At 40.3% G+C, this 20,528-nt stretch overlaps 2 protein-coding genes across 2 annotated transcripts in view; one reads left to right on the top strand and one right to left on the bottom strand.

Moving 5' to 3' along the window:
* The first annotated feature begins 5,700 nt into the window (after nucleotides 1-5,700).
* On the top strand, nucleotides 5,701-18,603 carry txndc5 (thioredoxin domain containing 5). The gene is made up of 10 exons (XM_028568827.1): nucleotides 5,701-5,997; nucleotides 8,618-8,770; nucleotides 9,776-9,881; nucleotides 9,984-10,080; nucleotides 10,936-11,051; nucleotides 11,555-11,641; nucleotides 12,125-12,277; nucleotides 15,086-15,168; nucleotides 15,329-15,458; nucleotides 16,409-18,603. Exons 1-10 carry the CDS (start codon nucleotides 5,813-5,815, stop codon nucleotides 16,529-16,531), a joined length of 1,233 nt encoding a protein of 410 aa, XP_028424628.1. The 5' UTR covers nucleotides 5,701-5,812; the 3' UTR covers nucleotides 16,532-18,603.
* bmp6 (bone morphogenetic protein 6) overlaps nucleotides 18,387-20,528 on the bottom strand; it is a 45,517-nt gene continuing 43,375 nt past the window's right edge. Inside the window, exon 7 of the mRNA XM_028568826.1 lies at nucleotides 18,387-20,168. Coding sequence (XP_028424627.1) covers nucleotides 20,019-20,168 — 150 coding nt within the window. The 3' untranslated portion in view covers nucleotides 18,387-20,018. The remainder of the gene's footprint in view (nucleotides 20,169-20,528) is intronic.

Raw genomic sequence — 20,528 nt, 5'->3', positions numbered from 1 at the left:
GAGTTGTCATGGTGATCCACAACCACCATAATCATTTCTTATATCCCTCTTCCTTCATTTATCCAATTTCTCTCTCAATCCAACCCCTATAACTATTACTATAACTTTTTGGCATTTTCTTTCCCAGATTCTTGTTACTTCTCTTTTTCTTCTCTCTTTCTTCCTTCTTTCTCTCTATTAGCCATCCAGATGAAAAGACAAGGGGCTTTCCGATTTCTATCCCTTAAGGTTTATTTCTGGGATTGTTCCAATCATGTGGGAGAGCCCTTTCTCCGCTGTCTTTTCCCAGCACAGGTGCCTGCTGCAGCGGCTCTCGTAAGCTGTCTGCAAATGACATTGGTTCCCCTCCATTGGTCACATCCTGTGTCCCGGATATGATACTGCCATGAGTCTCTGTGTTCCTAATGGAAACACGTCTGGCTTTGGATTGCATGATGTCGAGTTGTGGGAATCCTGTGTTGAAAGCAGTTCAGAAAGAGTGCTCAAAAAGGTAATTCCCATATGTTTACATGACAGAACTAGATTTGGTCAGAAATAGCCTCTGAATTATTCCAGAAAGTCTTCTCTTAAAGGTTTTGTCAGTGTGTTCCTTGGCAGTGCCGAAAAGCAGACCACCAATTTGAAATAGATACTGTTGGTGAGAGGTAGTCTACATCTGTATAAGAGGAGGGTTTCTGCAATTTATTTCAATGTTATGATGATCAAGTTAAAATTAATTTTATGAAGATTTTTATGTTCATGTCAGCTTGGTTTCACGAGGGGTACTATTTCTTCAGTTTTTGTGACTGCTCCCAGGCAAGGAATAGTTTGACACATAACCTCTTGTCCCATAACACCAACATGTTGTTTTTACACTTCGGTCCAAAATAATCTAGATAATCACATATCCTGTACCTGACCTAACTGAAAGACAATGTATTTTACTCTGATTGGAGCACTTTTTTGTTAATAAAAATGACTTATATAGAGGTACAGCATGTAGATGTGTGTTTTATCACCTCTTCTATATTCGCTGTATACTAATGACTGTACATCACATACTGATTCTGTTAAAATGTTTAAATTTGCAGATGATACAACAGTGGGGGGATTGATTTCTAGGGATGATGATGTTGCCTATAGAAATGAGGTCCTCTCACTGATTGAATGGTGTTCCAACAGCAACTTAGAGTTAAATGTCTCCAAAACTAAGGAGCTAGTGGTCGACTTCCGCAGAAGTGGGAAGCCGTCCCAGCCCTTGTACATCAATGAAGAAGTGGTGGAGTGGGTGGACAGTTTTAGGTTTCTAGGCACAACAATATCATCATCTTTAAAATGTGAGGATAACATCACCAACATTACCAAAAAAGCCCATCAGAGGCTTTTTTTTTCTTCACCAGTTAAGGAAATTTGGGGTAGCCTGAGGGGATGTTACAGTTCTACTGAGCCGCCATCGAGAGTGTCCTTACTTTTTCTGTTACTGTATGGCAACTCTACTGTCAAGCAGAGGTTGCAGACAGATAGGATAGTCAACACAGCCTCAAAAATCATTGGCTGCAAACTCTCCCCCATTTGTGAGATCCACGAAGCCCGTATCCACCGGAAAGGCCTAAAGATCCTACAAGATGAGACTCACCCTGAAAACTGTGATCGGTGTCGCCTTTTTTATCTGCTTGTGTCAAGTGTGATCCCATGTGGGATACCATATGTGTATATATTAGCTCTATGTTTTTTGTTGTATTGTGTTGATGTCCTGTCATGAGCACACTGAAGCAAATTCTTAGCAACTTGCAAGTATTGAATCTTGAATCATAGAGTCACTGCATGAGGAAAATCTTAGCGCCCTGCCAAGAGTTATTGCTCACTCTCTGAAGTTAGTGACCTAGAACAATATCTAACTATAGCATGGGCTGTTTTCAAATTCACACTCACTCACACACACACACACACACACACACACACTGCTCTTCTCTGTTATTCTCTGTCTCTCAGTTCTCACTTTCACACCGTTTGCCACCTGCCGATTCTGGTACTCTCAGCCACTAACTTCAGGCGATTAAGAAAATAAACAGAATGTCCTCGGGTCCCCAGGGTCCATTAATCTTTCTTTTTCCTATTACACCATGCTATAACTGGCCTGGCAAGGTGCCTGGCCATCAACAATGGGTAACCAGTAGACACCCACAACTATGCAGCCCCCGCTTCACCAAGCAAAATGTAAAATGTGTCAGCAGCAATTTGGTCATACCACAGCCATATGACATGTTGAGATTAAATAGTGATGTGTGGTTATTGGCTTGCCATGGTAACAATAGAGCCCCTTTGGGATGGTCGGGCCTGTGTGTAGATGTTATTTATCATGTGCTAAAGTCAAGGAAAATAATCTCAAATATCATTTTTTACCTCCAATTAACCATGAAGGCATTTATGTTTCACTGAGTGAGCAACGGCTGGAATGTGAGAGTCTAGCAAGAACTGTGGGTCACGACTGGATGTCAAGGCCATTTTTTGATATAATAGCTCAAATAAACTTTAGTGGGTGGGAGTTCTCGTACTGCTGACACCTTCATGTCAGCACAGTGGACTAAATCAGAGCAGGAATATGATCGGTCATAACAGTTGAGAAAAAAAAATCTTTGATGTGAAATGGGAACGGTTCTGTATGGCAGCACTCTACAGTGTTCTTTCACTCAGTAGCACATAGGCCAACGGGTGTTGAACTTTTTCAATGGAATGGACATTTTGTGTGGAGTAATGTGCAATCTATTTATTGGAAATAGTTCTGATCCTCTTAAAATGTAATTTTTACACTTTTACTCATTTTCAAACTGATTAAATAAACCAATTAAAACGTGTCACTTAGTGATCTTCAGACGGGCTGGTAGTTGGATTCTGCTACCTAGCTGTTCATCTAACTCTCGGCATAAAAGTGAATAAGCATATTTCCCAAAATATCAAACTATTCCTTTAAGCCTTTGTCTATCATAAGAAATGTTGTCTTTTTTCAGGCCTACACACATGGAAACAAATTGCTTTATTTCTAATGTGCATAGCTGCTATGGAAAATGATCCTATGATCCCTTCACACAATTCAAATATTCAGGCATCTGTTGACTGCCGACCCTTCTTGTCTGTTGTTTTTTTCCTAGTTTGCTCTCTGCAAGTGAGGTCACGGCCAAAAAGTAAGACATTTCAAGTTCTTCAAAGACAAAGTACGTTTGAGTTTTTACATCCCAAGGTTAAAGATCACCACCCGTCAGCCATTGAGGTCAGCGTAGCATCATCCATCTCTGTGAGGGAGTCTCTAACAAGTATATTGCTTCTCCATTGAATGTTCGTACTCCCTGTGGACAGAATAATCTGTGTGTGTGTGTGTGTGTGTGTGTGTGTGTGTGTGTGTGTGTGTGTGTGTGTGTGTGTGTAACAGTGGAATTCCAATGGTTGTCGAGGGAACAGCAGGACAATCTCCTGACACAAGTTGCCTCAAAAGTACCAAAACACACTCACACATATCTGTGAACTTCATAAACACCTTAGCCTGTAACATATATATCCAACTTCAGACACTGAATGTGCATGGTAGGATCATTTCACCCACTTTTAGAATATAGACATTCAAGAAGACCTGGTTTTATAAAAGAGATGCGACAGTCTGGAATATTGTTATACAGCCTACCATAGTGCGCGCCTGGCGACACCTCTGTCGGTTTCCATGCTGTAACCTCTTCCTTTCTTCATCCCACTCTTCCTGCTGTCCAGATGAAAGGAAAACGGGTTATGATTAAAGAAAAATAATGGTCTGAAAATACTGTACATATGAAGGCTGTCTCCATTTAGTTTCGTGAAATCGTGACTGTGTTAAAAGTGAAATGGAGAGTTGCCAAAAAACTGTCAATCCAGGCAGCCAGCAGGTACTTGCTACTTTGGAAACCGACACACACAAACACTCCGTCGTGGGAATAGATGCATGATTTATATACACTGTCGCCATTACGCAAGACTACAGCCCCCACGAGAGGCACTATTTATCCAGTGTAATAAATTGGATTAATTATATTTGCCTTAAAATGTTCTCACTCTCAAGCATCGTTTCCATCGTTGAGGAGGCAACTCTGACTCATATCTGACCATCAGTGTAGAAAACCAAAAGTCCGTCTGTCATCTGACTGAACCAGTGGTGATGTGACACCTGAGCTGTGGTGCCCATATTTTTACATTATAAGCAAAACGCTAACTTTGTGTTCTATTAATCCTGAGTCTATTTTCATAATATTTCATATTTCATAATCTTTTCTTTGATGTTTTTATAGATGTATACCATTAGGTATTCTAAGAGCAGCCAGTTTGTTCTAGACAGCCTTTTAGGTGTGAAGAAAAACTTAGACTGCCTGCCAACGCCATGCAGTCAACCAGAACTTACTGGGCCATTTATGATCAACCATTTTGTCTTTTCCTACTTTACCAGAGGTGAACAAACTTTCAAATGGCTCTTAAATTATATCCTAATGACATTTGTTTCACTGAGCATCCTAGTATGACTTCATTGGGATTCCTTTGACATTAAAAGTAACATTTCACATTTGAAATTTTGTAAATGTCATTTTCATCGTCTTAAATATGGTGCCAAACTGTTTTCCTTGTGTCCATCCATCAATAAAATGTTACATAAGGTTACCCATCATATAAATGTTGATGTAAGGATGTGGCACATCTATCACACAAAATGAAATGTAATGATGTATGGGGATGCTGTCTATACTCAGAATAATGGCAAATCCTATCCAGTAATTTTATTTATATAGCCCAAAACCACAGATCACCAATTTGCCTTGAAGGGCTTTGAAATCTGTACAGCAAATGACACCCTCTATTGTTAGACCCTGGGTTTAGATTAGTTTTTTTGCTTTAACAGCAAAAAAACAAACAAATACATGATATTCTAGTAGCACAACAATTGATTAAAAGTTAGGTATTGTTTTTGACCACAGCAGTCTAACTACATGTCTGAATTCCAGGGATGGTATCAATAAAACTGCACTATTTTAGTTCATCTAGATTTACATTTAGTAAATTAGAATTAGCTTTTTCTACTGACATGCTCCATTATAATCATTATGGGCTAAACCTGAATGTAATCTCCATCTTCAGCATTCAGCAGCGTGGATGCTGATGCTAATATGACTTTAATGTTTACAACTATAAAGTGTATGTTTCCTGCAGTTAAATATTTGACCTCTTAACCTATCTGGATACTTTCCCAAAAGAGTGAGTGACACTGAATAGGATGCTGCAAATAATTAACACAACACAAAACACAATATTATTGTTCATGGAGCGCATTAAATAAATACCCTATGACTATTTGAGTCTATGATGCAGCAATAAAAACCATGGCCCAAATGCAAGCATGCATACACCATTGTAGGGATAATGCACTGAATCTTCTTGTGAAGTCACCTAAGCAAATAGGCTCCCATGCTTGTGCAGGTAGGATAGTGTTGCAAAGCCCTTGAGGGCTTTTACAGATCTACACAACATCCTGTTTCAATTCGATTCAACTTTATTTCAGACAAATATGTCCATATGAGTATACAATTATGTAAAACACAACAACACAGACAAGACAAAAAAAGTTACATGAATTGAAAATCATAAGATCAAAGTGATTTTTTGATTGTTTGCATGCACACCTGGAATGGAGTAATCTCCATCTGCATGTATCCCATCCACAGTCTACATTCCTCTAAACTGAGGCTGCTAGGGGGCGTGCACGTTGAGAGTCGGTCTTTTCACACCAGCAGGGACACTGTGCACCCACCGAGAGAGATTCACCATGGCCTCAGCACTGAATTGCACATCCTTTATGTTGTGTTTTATTTATTTTTCGTTACTGTTTGCCAGTGTATTTTGCGACGCTGATGCAGAAGAAGATGAGCATGCCAAGCACACGTACACGGTGGAGATGTTCAACGAGGCGGTGCCCACTGCACCCCACTTTGTCATGTTTTACGCCCCATGGTAAGTGAACAGTTAGTTCCCAAGTTTTTTCCAGACGACGTTGAATAAATGCTTTGACAATAACCTAAGTCTATTATTTGACATCCCCCATATACACTGAAAAAAAGCTTTTAGAGTGGGATTAGAGCTAACCGGCAAGTTAGCAAACAGGCTAGTTAGCAGGCATGCTAGTTGGCTACCTAGCCCCGTTCTTTTGGATAACCGGTATGGTTATAGCTTAGCTGCCAACTAGCATACTCTAGCTACTAGCATAGCCAACTGCACTTTAGCGGATTGGAGCACTTTTCACAGGGGCCTCGGTCTTAACTATGCCAGTAGTTCGCTATCCGTTAAAATGTAATTGAAAATCGCCTAGTAAACGTTGAATGTGAAACTTGAAACAATTAGTCACATTTTGTGACGCTATGCTTATTCACAGTAGAAATAGTCAGTCACGGTTCATTTAGTTGTAGTTTGGGCAGCTGTGCTTACGTGGCATGCACTGATTGACTGATGCTATGTCAGCGGTTCCAAAAGTGGGGTCTACGGACCCTCAAAGGTCCTTGAAGCGCTCTCAAGAATTCGCAAAAAAAGTTCAATCATCGCTCAATTGTGTTGGATTGTGTGGGAAAGTGTGGATAGAATAACTTAAGAGCAACAAAGACCTAGACTTGTATCTGAAGATAAGATCACAAAATAAAATGTCCCTTGTTATGTCAAAGGCTGAACCACTAAAGTGTCAATTATCTCCCAAAGGTATAGTGACAAACCTTTGTCTGATACCCAGACTGGTATTCTTGACATGGACTATGTAACTCTATAGCTGCATGCAGTGTCTTTCTGCCTTGTCTACATGTGGCCTTTTTATGCTTCTGCGCAGACCCCTCTGCATCTACGCCAGACCCTACGCCGTAGCCTGACGTGCACCTCTTGAAAAAATTTCACTACGCGTCGCTCGGCCGTGGCTTTGTAGCGTTGCATTTCCCCTGACTAATTTCCTGGTTTCCCTTCTCCATAAACATGAAATCAAGGAGAGGGTTAACAGATTTCCCACCTTGGTCAGAAAACACATGGGGAGACACTTTGTTTCTCTCACTATGACTCTAGAGTCATTACTCGCTCTGAAGCTAATCACCATCACTCTCTCAAACGTGAATTATACTAGACGAATCCAAGGTGGCGCGCGCCATCGTGACGTCAAAATGATGTAACATCCTGCCGACGCGCCCGATTTATGGCGCGCGAGCCGAGGTCGCACACGGCTCTTTTTTTTTTCAGCGGCACGCGACAAAGCGTAAACAGGTGGCCTGAACAAGTTGGCCGACAACCAGATGTCAGGACTCTCACAGTGACTGCAAGTCTCTTGTAAACTTACTGGGTTAAGATGAGCTCTTTTATGGGGAATGAAAGGCTTGATCCCACCAAGTAGGTCATCGAATCAAATCGAAGCATTGATGGCAATGCGAAAGGCGAAAGCTCTGCGTGTAGGCTCCGCAGAACCATAAAACGGCCTTTAAAAGCTCATAACTGCAACAAAGCAGTTATGAGCTTTATGTTATATATGAGTCAGTTATGAGCAGTTATGAACAAAACAGGTTTCAATTTATATTTCTGACTTTGTCACTGAGACTTATTATTGACATGGATTTACATTGTTTGTGCCTGTATTTACTTAGGGAACGGTATGCACAATACAAGCTACTCTTATTTATTATTACTTTTTTTTTTTTTTTTTTTTTTTTTATATTACATGAAACTACAGCTCTATGTGGCTTTCAGTGCCATAAATAAGCAAGAGTCTAAACTGAAAAGTAAGAGGCCTGTTCTTTTATTCTTCTTTTTGATCATTCAGAGGAGAGTACAGTAGTAGGTCACCATCCGCAGAAAGCACATGTATCCTCCGATCCATCACTATAAACCTCCATGTCATCTTTATCACGTGGGCTCAGGCTATAGTCTTGCATTGCAACACCTATCTCCGCAGCGCTGTGGAGTAAGGTCTGGCTAAACTACAGATACATTCTAGGTTTGGAGAAAAAACGCTCTGGGTTTTTTGTGTTTCTTTAAACCAATCACAATCATCCTGGCAGCGCCAAGTTCTGGACACAGCGGCAGTGCCTCTGCAAAATAGTGTTGGGAAGGAACTTTTTTTGCCGGGACTTTAGCGCCCCACAAAAGAAAAAGCCACATACAATATTAACTGAAGTTAACCGTTCACTCAATACAGTAACGTGAGCTATTTTAATTAGCTGGATCGTGGTTAAACGTAATTTGCTCTTATCAGTGTACTTAGTCCGTAGCAATTCCCCGCTGAGTCATTTCCTTGTGCAGTCAGTTCAGACAAGTGGTGTGCAAATGATAGCTTTAAACCAGGATCACAGTTTAGTTTGGGCAAAATGTGTTTTGGACCATACCAAAAATATTAATACATTTTTATTTGTCACCTGTCACAAGGTACATTTTCAGTAAAATGTTATCCCATCAGGTCCTTACACTTGTGCATTATTCATCATAAAGCAGAAGGTGGCTGTCATATTGTCACACAAAAAAAAAGTCACCTGGTTGAATAGCACCGGCGCTCCAGGCTTTAAGAATTGGCTAATTTATGTTGTACACTGCGGGTATTTGTTCCACTGTCCAGGTGCGGCCATTGCCAGAGGTTACAGCCAGCATGGAATGAACTGGCTGACAAATACAACAGCATGGACGAGCCCCCTGTGTATGTGGTAAAAGTAGACTGCGTCCCGGACACCAAGTTCTGCTCCAATGTCCACGGGGTTAGGGGCTACCCCACGTAAGTACTACTCACACAAATTCTTGAATTTATCAATTCATATTCCTTTGGAATGCATTAGAGCAGCCTAGATATTTCACAATTTTAGATTAACAAACTGAAACAAATATCTTAATTGAAAAACAAAAATACATTGGCTGTTACATGTAGGATAAAAACAACTCTTACAATATAGAAGTAAACAGTCTTTCATCACCGATTGACAGAGAGGTGATGCATTGGTTGCCAGTATCTTATCTTACCCAATGCTAGTACCAGCTCGGCTCGGCTCGGCTCGGCCGCGGTGCCCCATCCTCCGTTTTCCACTGCAGATTCAGTACCGCCTCATGCGTGAGGAGAGTGTGGCTGGTCGTCATAGCGACGCTGCAGGAAAATGCCATGCCCTAACGCGACACACACAAAGAACGTCGAAGGTGTGTTGTTTTTGATTCTCGGCATGTGGCTGTTGCCACAGCCAGAAGACACATTTTGTTTCAAAAGAAGCTGGAGGCAGCAAAAAAAAAACAAACTGGCTAAACTAGAGAGTCTGTTGCTAGCAATGATGACGCAGTGATTAGTGACGATTCTCTCTGACCAATCAGTAGTCTGCAGGTTTTCACATCACCTTTTGGTATCGCCTCAGCTCGCTTGGAACCTCGACGGAGGTGATACAAAAAAAAAAAACGTACCTGTTAGCTAGTAGGTACTTTTTTTTTCATAATGGAAAACCAAAAAAGAGTAGAGTCGAGCAGGTACCATGTAATGGAAAAACGCCATTAATGATCCTTTTAAATCTTGGATGTTGCTGACTACATGCTTTACCTGCAAACGCAGCAGTCCTTGGAGAATGATTGACAGAAGCTTTATAACCAAAAAATGACTTGCTAGCTTGTAGTGATGAGACATAGTTGTGTGTGCATGCATGGGTCATTGAGTTTTAATACACTTTCTTGTGAAGCTTTAGACGTCAACCATACGTCTGCCATGCTACAACTTATTCAATAAATGTTTTCTTGTTATGTGTAGGCTGAAGTTGTTTAAGCCAGACCAGGAGGCAATTAAGTACCAAGGGCCCAGAGATCTACAGTCTCTGGAGACCTGGATGCTGAAGACACTCCAGGACGAGCCTTCAGTGAGTTGTGTTCATTCAGTTAACACCTCAAGTTTATAAACCATGGACCCTCACAGTGCAGAAGCTGTGGTGTTCTTAGATGCTTGTTGTTGTGTCCTCCAGGAACCAGAGAGTGAACCGGAGCCTCCTAAAGCCCCAGAGCCCAAACAGGGCATGTATGAGCTCACTGCTCTCAACTTTAAGACCCACATAGCCAAAGGTAAAGATCTAGTAGAACATATGCAGTTAAATACTTCATGAAAAAGCTGTGTTGTACCAGTTAACCTAAGCAAACAAAGAGTTAACTTTATCTTGTGTATTTATGCAGCTGCATCCTGCCTGCAACCGATAACTCTTTTCTGTTTTGTCTCAAATTTGAAACATATTTTCCGTTTTCAACCACACTAAGTAGTGTTTCTGGATCCCCTCCTTAGAGAATGGAAACACCTCATTGCCTTGATTGACATAACTAACGTTTCAACACAAGCACCTGAGCCACAATCCACAACGTCAGTCAACTCACGTTTCTGGATTTTCAGACAACGACTGCAAAAATAAACAGTGCTCACGATAATTGTCTCGTTGAAATTGTGGCTTTTAAGCTCCGCTGATGTCGAGTGTTTTGGTTTTGAAGAAAAATAAATGATTTCTTGTTTGCAGACAAGAGAAGGCAGGATATGAAATAGGCATTTTTAAAACGGTGTTTATAGGTCCCACCTTCACATCTTGGCAACAGAGCTCCAATAAATGTTGTGCAATTGGTTGCGTATAACCTCTGTATAAGAGGTGTGTATTTTCATTTAAGAGAGACTGGGTTGAGTTTGTTGTGGAATTGACTTTTTTCATTGCTCCATCAAATCCAAATCTTAACATATAAACTTGCTCAGTACATAATTGTGCACTTGTGTGTAGTTATGTCTATGTAGAAATTGGTACAAACTGCACAGCATTTTACTTTCTACTTACTTATTGTATGCATTACTTTATATTCTTTTTCTGTCATTTGTTTTAAATGCTCTTGCTGGTTAGCTGACGTTTTTATTTTTCTAATATGGCTTTTCTCCTCTTGCTTCAGGTGGCCATTTTGTGAAGTTCTTTGCCCCATGGTGCGGTCACTGCAAAGCTATGGCCCCAACCTGGGAGCAGCTGGCCACCACCTTTGAGCACTCTGATGACGTCAAGATAGGAAAGGTGGGTCCTTCAGATTGTGTACAGTCTCACAGGTTCACGATCCAACTACTCATAAATAATGAATAAGATCTTAAAATAAAACTTAAAAACTAATAACGCCACATACTGTTATGTGAGATAAAAACAACCACAAAGGTACTTTTTTTTTTTTCAATAATGGCTGCTGCCTTTCTTTCCATGAAAAGAGGGTGTTTTTTTTTTTTTTTTTTTTACCAATGCTACAATATGAGCTGCCTTTGTGACACACTTTGTAACCTGTTTTTGCAGTGCTCCAATTGCTTCCGTCATTGTTATGGGAGTAAGTTTTGTGTGATATGCTTTACACTACCGGCATGGTCATCCTGTTACCCGTTTGACAAAACAGGATGCTGGTCACATTAGAAACTACTTGTTTGCATACTGGGTTATTAAACACACACCTCGTAAGCAAATGTCCCGGGGTTATTATTTGCATTGATGATTCATTCTAGTTGAATAACCTATTTCATGTATTTATGACCTAGGTGGACTGTACACAGCACTATGAGGCGTGCTCTGAGAATGGCGTCCGTGGATATCCCACACTGCTCTTCTTCTACAACGGACAGAAGGTACAGAAGAAGTTTTGGACTGCTACAAGCTTTCCATTCCAAATGATCTCTGCATGCACAGCCATTCGACACATTGTTTGGCTACAGCCTGCCTCCATCTGACCTACTGCCAGTGTGGCTGTCATGTTGTTTCTCCCTGACACCTTCAACAATTTACTGCAAACTGTAAAACCTTCATGACATTACATCATACTGGGATATTAAATACATACATATTAAAAAAAACTAGCATATTAATCACAACAGGAATCATATGATTACATTGGAGGCATTGAAGATCGGAGTTAAACAATAATTGAAAGTGTGTGTGTGTGTGTGTGTGTGTGTGTGTGTGTGTGTGTGTGTGTGTGTGTGTGTGTGTGTGTGTGTGTGTGTGTGTGTGTGTGTGTGTGTGTGTGTGTGTGTGTGTGTGTGTGTGTGTGTGTGTGTGTGTGTGTGTGTGTGTGTGTGTGTGTGTGTGTGTGTGTGTGTGTGTGTGTGTAGATCGATCAGTACAAAGGAAAAAGAGACCTGGACTCCTTCAAAGACTTTGTAGACAACCAGCTGAAGGCTGCCGTTGCGCAGGAGCAAGTACAGGAACCGAGTGAGGAACAAAAAGCCAACGAGATCCCCACTGATGAGCCAGCCAAAGAGGAGGTAAAGGCAGCTGTTAAACACAAAAAAAAGAAATGCCATATACAAGAAATATATACTACAGTGCCTATACATTCAGAAACAGTCAAAACATTTCTTCAGTTGCTCTGATGTGTTGAAATTATTTTGCTTGGCAGGCTTTAGACACCACCTTATAAAACTGATCTGACTTTAACAATGTTTAGCAATAATGTACTGAATTCTGGTACCCCACCAAGCTACAGAATCATTACAGCCCATATATTATGATTTTCACTGAGAATCGTCTTTGCATGAGCAGCTGGGGGGGTACACTACAACCACAGATGTTTCATTAGCGTGGACCAAACATATGGCAGCCATCTTTACCTGCAAATAAGTAAAGGTCTCTGAGCTTAGCACCCACTTAACTATGTGCCTCTTAACAAGTAATTATGGTTAGGCTAGCTATTTCCTGCTGATGGAGGCCAGAATTTCAGATAGGCATGCTGATGGCATTGACATCATCTTCAACTAGAAAATGCTTTTCTTGCAGAAAATGCTTGTGAATGCTAAAGGCTAAACTGGATTACTTTCATAATTGCGTAAGAAAAAGGTGAAGAAGTGAGAATAGTTGAAAAAGTGGGAATGGTTTTAATTAGTATGAATTTCATTGAAATGTGAAATATTTCAAACAAAAGTAAGCATAAATATCCTTAAAGAGCTTAACATTTTAAATATTTGAATGTTTTTTGTAGCTGAAAGTATGAGGAGTAGTAGGCTAAAGCCACCAGACTCTACGTAAATAAACAGTAATTCAAAATTCAAAGTCGACAGAAACAAAATAAAACTATTAAAAGTTTTATTTTATTATTTGGGTCGTTTTTTCACTTTTCCAACGATCACAACTCCAGTTTCGGTTCAAGTAAATGCATAGTTTACCGATTTACATGTGAAAATGTGTTTGCTCTGTATTGCTTTTTTTAAATGGAGTCTGATGGGTTTAGCACTGGCAATCTCAAAGCGGGTTCTGGTTAAACAGAAAGGTCTTAAAGAGGTTTTTAAAAAGGCCCGTCTCTGTAGGAATCCTTTCCACAGTGTTATCACACACTTGGAATAAAAATCTAAGCCTTTCAGTGGCAAAAAAAGCACTTTTAGTGGACAAAATTGATGATGCACCCATAGGGTTACATTGCAGCCCGGTCTGTGGCTGACGGTTACAGCGTTAAAGCTGAATACTGGACCAATTTCCAAGAATCTTTTTCCCATCAGTCACTATACACGAACCCATAGAAAAATAGGGTCCAGGTTAAAAAATAACAAAATGACTCTTTAAGTATGACGAATAATAGTCTTTGTGTCGAAGCACGCTGCTATTGCAGCACATCGGCACACTAAATAAAGTAAACGCTACAGTCTTTATAATCTATCTTTTTAATAAACTGTCTGTACACTTACAAAGTTCTAAATGCTTCGGTTTGCATGTAGGGACCCTCATTATGCTACCGTTGAAGTGTGGTGCTATTTTGAGCCTTTTTAGTGGTATCAAATAGTGATTTACCAAGTGTTACCCGAAAGCTAGCGTTAGCAGCTAACCACCGGTTTTGCAGTAGCTTGCTAAAAGCTAGAGACACATTCGATTAGCATGAAAACAGATCCCAGAGAATGTTTGACTTGTTACACGTATGTTATTAACCCCTAGGTTTATTTTGCGCCGGAATTTTCCTTTAACAAACATGCATGACGTTCACTCCACACCTGAGGCTGGGTTCGAACCCGCATCTTAACTTCCCCTGTCGGTGTCCTTTACCACTGGACCATCTTCCACTCGGATTTACAGAAGGAACCAGAGACACAAGACAAATCCGCCAAAAAAAACTTTACCTTGATCAACCTTCAAACTGAAATCCAGTAATTAGAAAAAAAAAGTTATAGTATGTTGGAAAAAATAATAAAAATGTCATAGTATAGTATGTCGAAAAGTCATAATATAGTATGTTGGAAAAAATATTCAAAAGTCATAGTATAGCATGTCAAAAAAAGTCATAGTAAAAAAAAAAAATATTCAAAAGTCGTAGTATAGTATGTTGAAAAAAGTCAGTATATGTCGAAAAAAGTCATAGCATGTTGGAAAAAATTATTAAATTGTGATAGCATAGTATGTTTAAAAAAAGTCATAGTATAGCATGTCGACAAAATCATAGTATGTTGAAAAAATTATTAAAGTCACAGTATGTTTTAAAAAAGTCATAGTGTAGTATGTTGAAAAAGTCATAGTATAGTTTGTCAATAAAAATCATAAGTTATAGTATAGTATGTTGAAAAAAAATCAAGAGTCTTAGTATAGTATGTCGCAAAAAGTGATTAAAAAAAGTCATAGTATTTAAAAAAAAAAATAAATAAATAATAATAATCATAGTACGGTATGTCGCAAAAAGTGGTAGTATGTCGAAAATTGTCATTTAGTATGTCGAAATTAGTAATAAAGTCATAGTATAGTATGTCGAAAAAACTGATAAAGTCATAATGCAGTATGTAGAAAAAGTCATAGTATATTAAAAAGTCATAGTGGATAGATAGGAAAGGGGGAGAGCGATGGGGAATGAAACGCAGCAAAGGGCAGCAGGTCGGATTTGAACCCTCCGCCGCTGCAGGACTCAGCCAACATGGGGCGAACGCTCCTACTGGGTGAGCCAGAGGCCGCCCCTATACTATGACTTTTTATTCGATCCACCGTCCTATAAAAAATGAATAGTACGTTTTTCAAGCTGAAGGAATCACAGTCAGGTTATTTTAAGGATTATCGCAATTCAATGATCAGCACACTTTAATATCCGTTTCTTTCCTCTGCAGTCCAGCGTGTTGGACCTCACGGAGAACAACTTTGACGAGACAGTGGCCAAGGGCTTCACCTTCATCAAATTCTACGCTCCATGGTGAGACCGGTGTTTTTTATTGTGCTTTATCTTTAACGGCCTGTTTGAAGTAACACTCACTGACACTGTTATATGTCTAAACGTGTTTTAAACACTTGACGTTAGTCTCCCTGCAAAGTCTCAGTCACTTTAACTGATGTCATCCTGCTGTCCACTGTAGGTGTGGCCACTGTAAGAACCTCGCTCCAACATGGGAGGACCTTTCCAAAAAGGAGTTTCCTGGCCTCACTGACGTCAAGATAGCCAAAGTGGACTGCACTGTTGAGCGCACACTCTGCAACAAGTACTCTGTAAGTATGTGGGCGTCATCCACAAATCATACTGCGAGGCACAATTTAAACTGAACGTGCAGCACTCTATCTCTTCCTCTCATGTACCCCTCTGTCAGCTTTCTAATTTTCTCAAGATTGAGTGTGTTACACAGGATATAATAAAGTGAAGATGGTGGTTTTATCAGTCTCATAAACCAATATATGACTGCTACGTACTTTAATTAGATGCTACAGACTGCAATTCTAAACCAGATCCAACTCTGTCATGTGAAAATAAATGTTGAGACACACACACACACACACTCTCTCACACACACTATCCGCTTTGATGTCATTGAGAGTAAAGCCCAGGGCATTATTTAAGGTTGACTCAGGTTTTAGAATTAAAATGTGTGAATGAGTTACACACAGACCTCAGCCTACAACCTATCTATAATAAAATAATAAAAGCTCCATCAAATTAAATCAGCTTGCAGAAGGTCTTGCAGTTCTTATATTTTAAAATCAGATGGAGAATCATTAAGCCAACCCATCCTTTTATAGTATGGGAGTTGTACTGCTTGCAGTATCGCTGCTTCAGAGTTCAACAGAACTTGTGTGATGATTCACGATCATAAACTGTGCCCTTTTTTGTTGTGTTGTGTTTTTACATCCAAGATATTGTCTCTTATGAAACTTCACATATCAAAATCTGACTGGTTTTCCCCCACTGCCCCCGTGATTTTAACTCCTTTTTAGAGAGAAAAATACCTTTTTTATCAAAGAGGAATTTGATCTGTCCGTGGTTGGCAACATATCTCTAAATCATGACTGTATTTCCGTTCAGTTTGGTGGACAGACAAGACTCGGACCAAGAAGGAGCTGATAAGATTTTGCATGCTGCATAAAAATGAAATGGGTTTTGAAAGACGACAAAGTGAGCTGAAGATGAAATGGGGCCCTGACGCTGTTCTTCCCTCTTTGTTCAGGTTCAAGGTTACCCCACCTTGATCATGTTCAGGGCGGGGGAGCAGGGTGACGAGCACCATGGCGGCCGGGACCTGGAGAGCCTGCACAGCTTTGTGATGAGGCAGGCGAGAGACGAGTTGTAGAAACCGCCAAGTCAGCACTCCACTCTCCACCACTCTGCTCGTCCACGCTGCATATCTGGCCAGTAGGATGCCACTCTCTCTCCCTCAGTAGCCAAACCTCTCTCTATCTTTCTCTCCACTCGGGTTCTCTTCAGAAAGGAGTCAGCAATCACAGACTGCAGTCTGTTCTTTCTCCTGTGTTCAAGGACAGAATGATTCAGTAGAGTGTTTTGGGATGTGAATGTGTTTCTCATTGCTGTTGCCAAACCTTAAACTCCCAATATGGAGAATACTATCGTATTGGTTGGCTCTGTAAATGAAGTAATATGTCGGACAACCACTTTGCAAGCACTGCTAAGTCAATCAGAACCATAATTCCTCGCACAGATAAAATGTATTTGATTAGGATGGTAGCACTAAAGGACAGATGTCCCAGTTTCTGCCTGTTTATAGAAAACCAATTGTTTCTGAACTTCTGATGCCATTTTACCTTTTTTTTAAATGCTAATTTTTTTTACATGGGATCTGTTGTTAAATCACAAGCCATTAATGTTACGGTACGGTCAGGCAGAAGTTTGTAAAGTTAGTGTCACCCAAATGTGAAGTTTGAGTGTTAAGTTGAGGGTACTTTGAATCCATGCCAGTGATGGCCAATCTGACTTAACTCTCAGGGAAACGCCCGCACACTAGAAGAAGTAGTGATGGAGGCATAATTTTTATCATGGGTCTGATGATGGCCCATGGACTATTTTCTTTTAATGATGAGGCAAGATCAAGCTTAATTAAAAAAGGCTTGGTAAACTAAGCATCTTACCCTTTTTCTGACTCCTGTGATCTCAATCAGCCTTCCCCCTCTACTTCTGCTAGCATTCAGGGTCTCAGGCCTGGACCATGTTGCCCCATATCTCCATTACTGAGCTTTTGACAGTTACTACTTTCATTAAATCTGGCCCTTCATTTTATTCTCAAATGTAGTACCAAGGTGTGTTGGTAGGTGTTGTGGTACTGTATATCCCTCAGGCCAGGCCCGTGTTCAAAGCATTTGGGAACCAGTAAGTGGAGCAGGAGAAGACCGTAGAAGGTTAGGACCTTTTGCATGAGAAATTAAGCTCCATTTTGGTTGTGGCACTGAACTCTGGTCATCCTTTTGAGGAAATTATAGTTTTTATCAGAGCTTTTACAACTTTACTTCTGTAGTTGGACATGTTTGTAATTCACTGTAGATCACTGTCAGGTGGGCTAACTAGCATATCATCTTTCTGACTGATTGTGATCCATTCTTCCCGATAGTGATTAAGCCAGCTGCATCTTGGGTCTCTATAATTCATTTTTCCTGCTCCCAAATACTTTTCTAGAAAACCACGCTGTGAAGCCAGCATCTTTAGGCCCCCAAAACTGGGGACTGAATAGATGGGTATAGTTTGGCTTTGCTACATGGATAGTGGGGGGGAGCTGGTTGTAAGATACAGCTACAGCTACACCAGCTGCTGGTTTCTAAGTCTCACTGATCTGGAAAAAGATGCATAATTTATCGATTGCAACCAAAATCAACCATAACTTGGCTGGTCTTAATTTCCCACTCTGACTGTAACCACTCTTCAAATGAATTATTCAAACTTAAGTCTGCTGTATCATAACCATCAACCCACAAATCCAACTACAGAAGGTTAATCAGTGTTTAAAAGGTTCAGCAGTCAAAGGCCAAGAAAATGTCATCCGTCAAAGACCTGGTTCTAATAGCATTTGCAGTTTCTTTTCAGTGCATCTTTTGTGACTAACTGACTTCAGCCACCTGTTAGGCCGGGCCTATTACACCGCAAATGCTCTTCGACCCTGGTTATGTGAAAAGAATGTGCTGCACGATGCAGGGCATCATTTGACAACCCAGGTACACAAACAGTCAGAGAAACGGCAGGTTTTTTTTTTCAGTAAAACTTTTTTATGAATAGCACATGGTCTAAGGAACTCCAGTGACAGAAGTATTTTTTTTCCTTGCGAGTCATGGGTTGTACACTACCCATGGATTTTGTACAAAAAGAGTGAATAATGGCAAGTTGTAACATGAGATTTCATAATAAAAAATTCAAAAATAAGTTTGTATTTTCATTTTGTTCTTGCATTTGTCTTTGTTAAGGTATGTGATATTTCTTTTTAATAAAAAGGTGCAATAAATAAGCTGAGAATGTACAAGTATTTACAAAAAAAAAACAGTCTAAACATGATCACAAATGTAAACAGCAGCTTACCAGAGGTATATTTTGTAATTTATGATTGGTTAGGCACATAAGGTATTTTGATTCTGTTGGTATTAGTTTTTCATTAAAATGTTCTCTAAAAAAAACTCCATGTCATTCAAAGCTCACAGTAACACGTTCAATTGGAAAGACGTTGCCACTGGACACAAATCTCAACATAATTTTACACTCAGGGTTGAAAAAGCAAAGGGCTAATTTCAGAAAGCTGGCACAGACGCCGTTCTGCCGGCTGTTTTTGACTCGCAGAATTTTTTTTCCACGTTCTCTTGATGGGTTGTCAGGGGTGGAAGAGTTTGTTAACTTTGCGAGTGCAGCAACATGGAAATGGCCATTTGCGGTATGTCGGAGGGATAAGGCTGTATTCTTCGGTTCTTTGGAGAAAAACATCAGTTTAGCCACAACATGCATCATGTTGAACCAGCCTGGTGAATCGCAGCTCAGCGTGAGCCTGGCAAATATTGACACGGAGGGGATATTTGGAGCAGTGCACTACTAAAATAGCCTACGGTTACTTTGGTCCAGTCCATATTATATTTTAGGAGGGCAAATATGGCTTAAGAAGAAAATACATTAGCAAAGAGGAAGGAAATATGAATCTACTGACTACAATGTATCATTCATTTAGTATTAGATTGTTTGAGTTAACGTTTGCACTGAAAAAGAAACCGTTTGTATTGTCCAATCACATGCAAACCATTTATACACATTTTCTTTTGTCGGAGAAGGGAAAAGAAAGCAGCACTCGGACGGGTCCCAAAACAGTTCAGTTTGCCCTCTCCCTCTCAGTGAATGAGAAGGTGCAGTAGCCTTTTAGGCGTTCATACACACACACACTTCCATAAACATAATATACAAATTTATATTCACTCCATCCTACACACACACACACATTCACTCACTCAGTTGCAGACCCATGAAGTGAAGACTGCACAGCTAATAGAAAAGGTGATTGACAACTTGGTGGCTCAACACTGTAGGGCGAAGTTTCCTATAGACGACATCCATAATGGTCCCCTCTTAGTATGATGAAGACGAGAATGTTTATGTTATCAGATGGATGTTTGGCACTGTTCAAGATTATTTGAATAGAACATGGGAATGATCTTTCAGGGTGGCCATTCCTTGCAGGCTAAAGGATTTGGGCAGGGAGCTGGTGTCTAGTTGAGGTCAACATCACCCAGAAGTCACTGGTGCAGATGCAGCCCTTTGCGACCCAACTTCCGATCAAGAATTATTAGCCCTCGACGTCGCTGTCAGTGGCAGCCGCAGGCCCGCACCACCATGTTCTTGTACTTCTTCAGAATGACGTTGGAGTTGTCGTCGAAGTAGAGCACGGAGATGGCGTGGAGCTTGGTGGGGGCACAGCACGGCTTTGGTACGTTCTCTGGGTTCATCAGGTGCACCTGAAAATCAAAGGAAATGATTTAGGCTCCCTTATGCTTCAATCTGCATTTGCCAGAAAATGTAACTCGTTTTAAAAAGATAAGGTAATAGCTTTAAAAGGGGCCCTCAGCAATTCACCACAACACTTTCATCAAATAGGTGAACTCATAAGAGACAGATTTTTTTTTAAATTGTCAAAATCGAAGTAGCAGAAGCCGAGATATCTTGCCATTAGTTTGTAGTGCAGGACAAGCTCCAAAAACACTTCATTCCCCATAATGCAACTCAATAGTGTCTTTCTAGACTATCCCTGCCTCCTCCACTCCATGTCCTAAATTTGTAATGAGACTTAAAATCTCAAGCCCATTTTGAGATAACCC

Source organism: Perca flavescens, chromosome 22, assembly GCF_004354835.1.
Source record: "Perca flavescens isolate YP-PL-M2 chromosome 22, PFLA_1.0, whole genome shotgun sequence".
Taxonomy (NCBI): Eukaryota; Metazoa; Chordata; class Actinopteri; order Perciformes; family Percidae; genus Perca; species Perca flavescens.
Note: the sequence above shows the minus strand (reverse complement) of the source record. Positions and strands in the feature narration are given on the sequence as shown.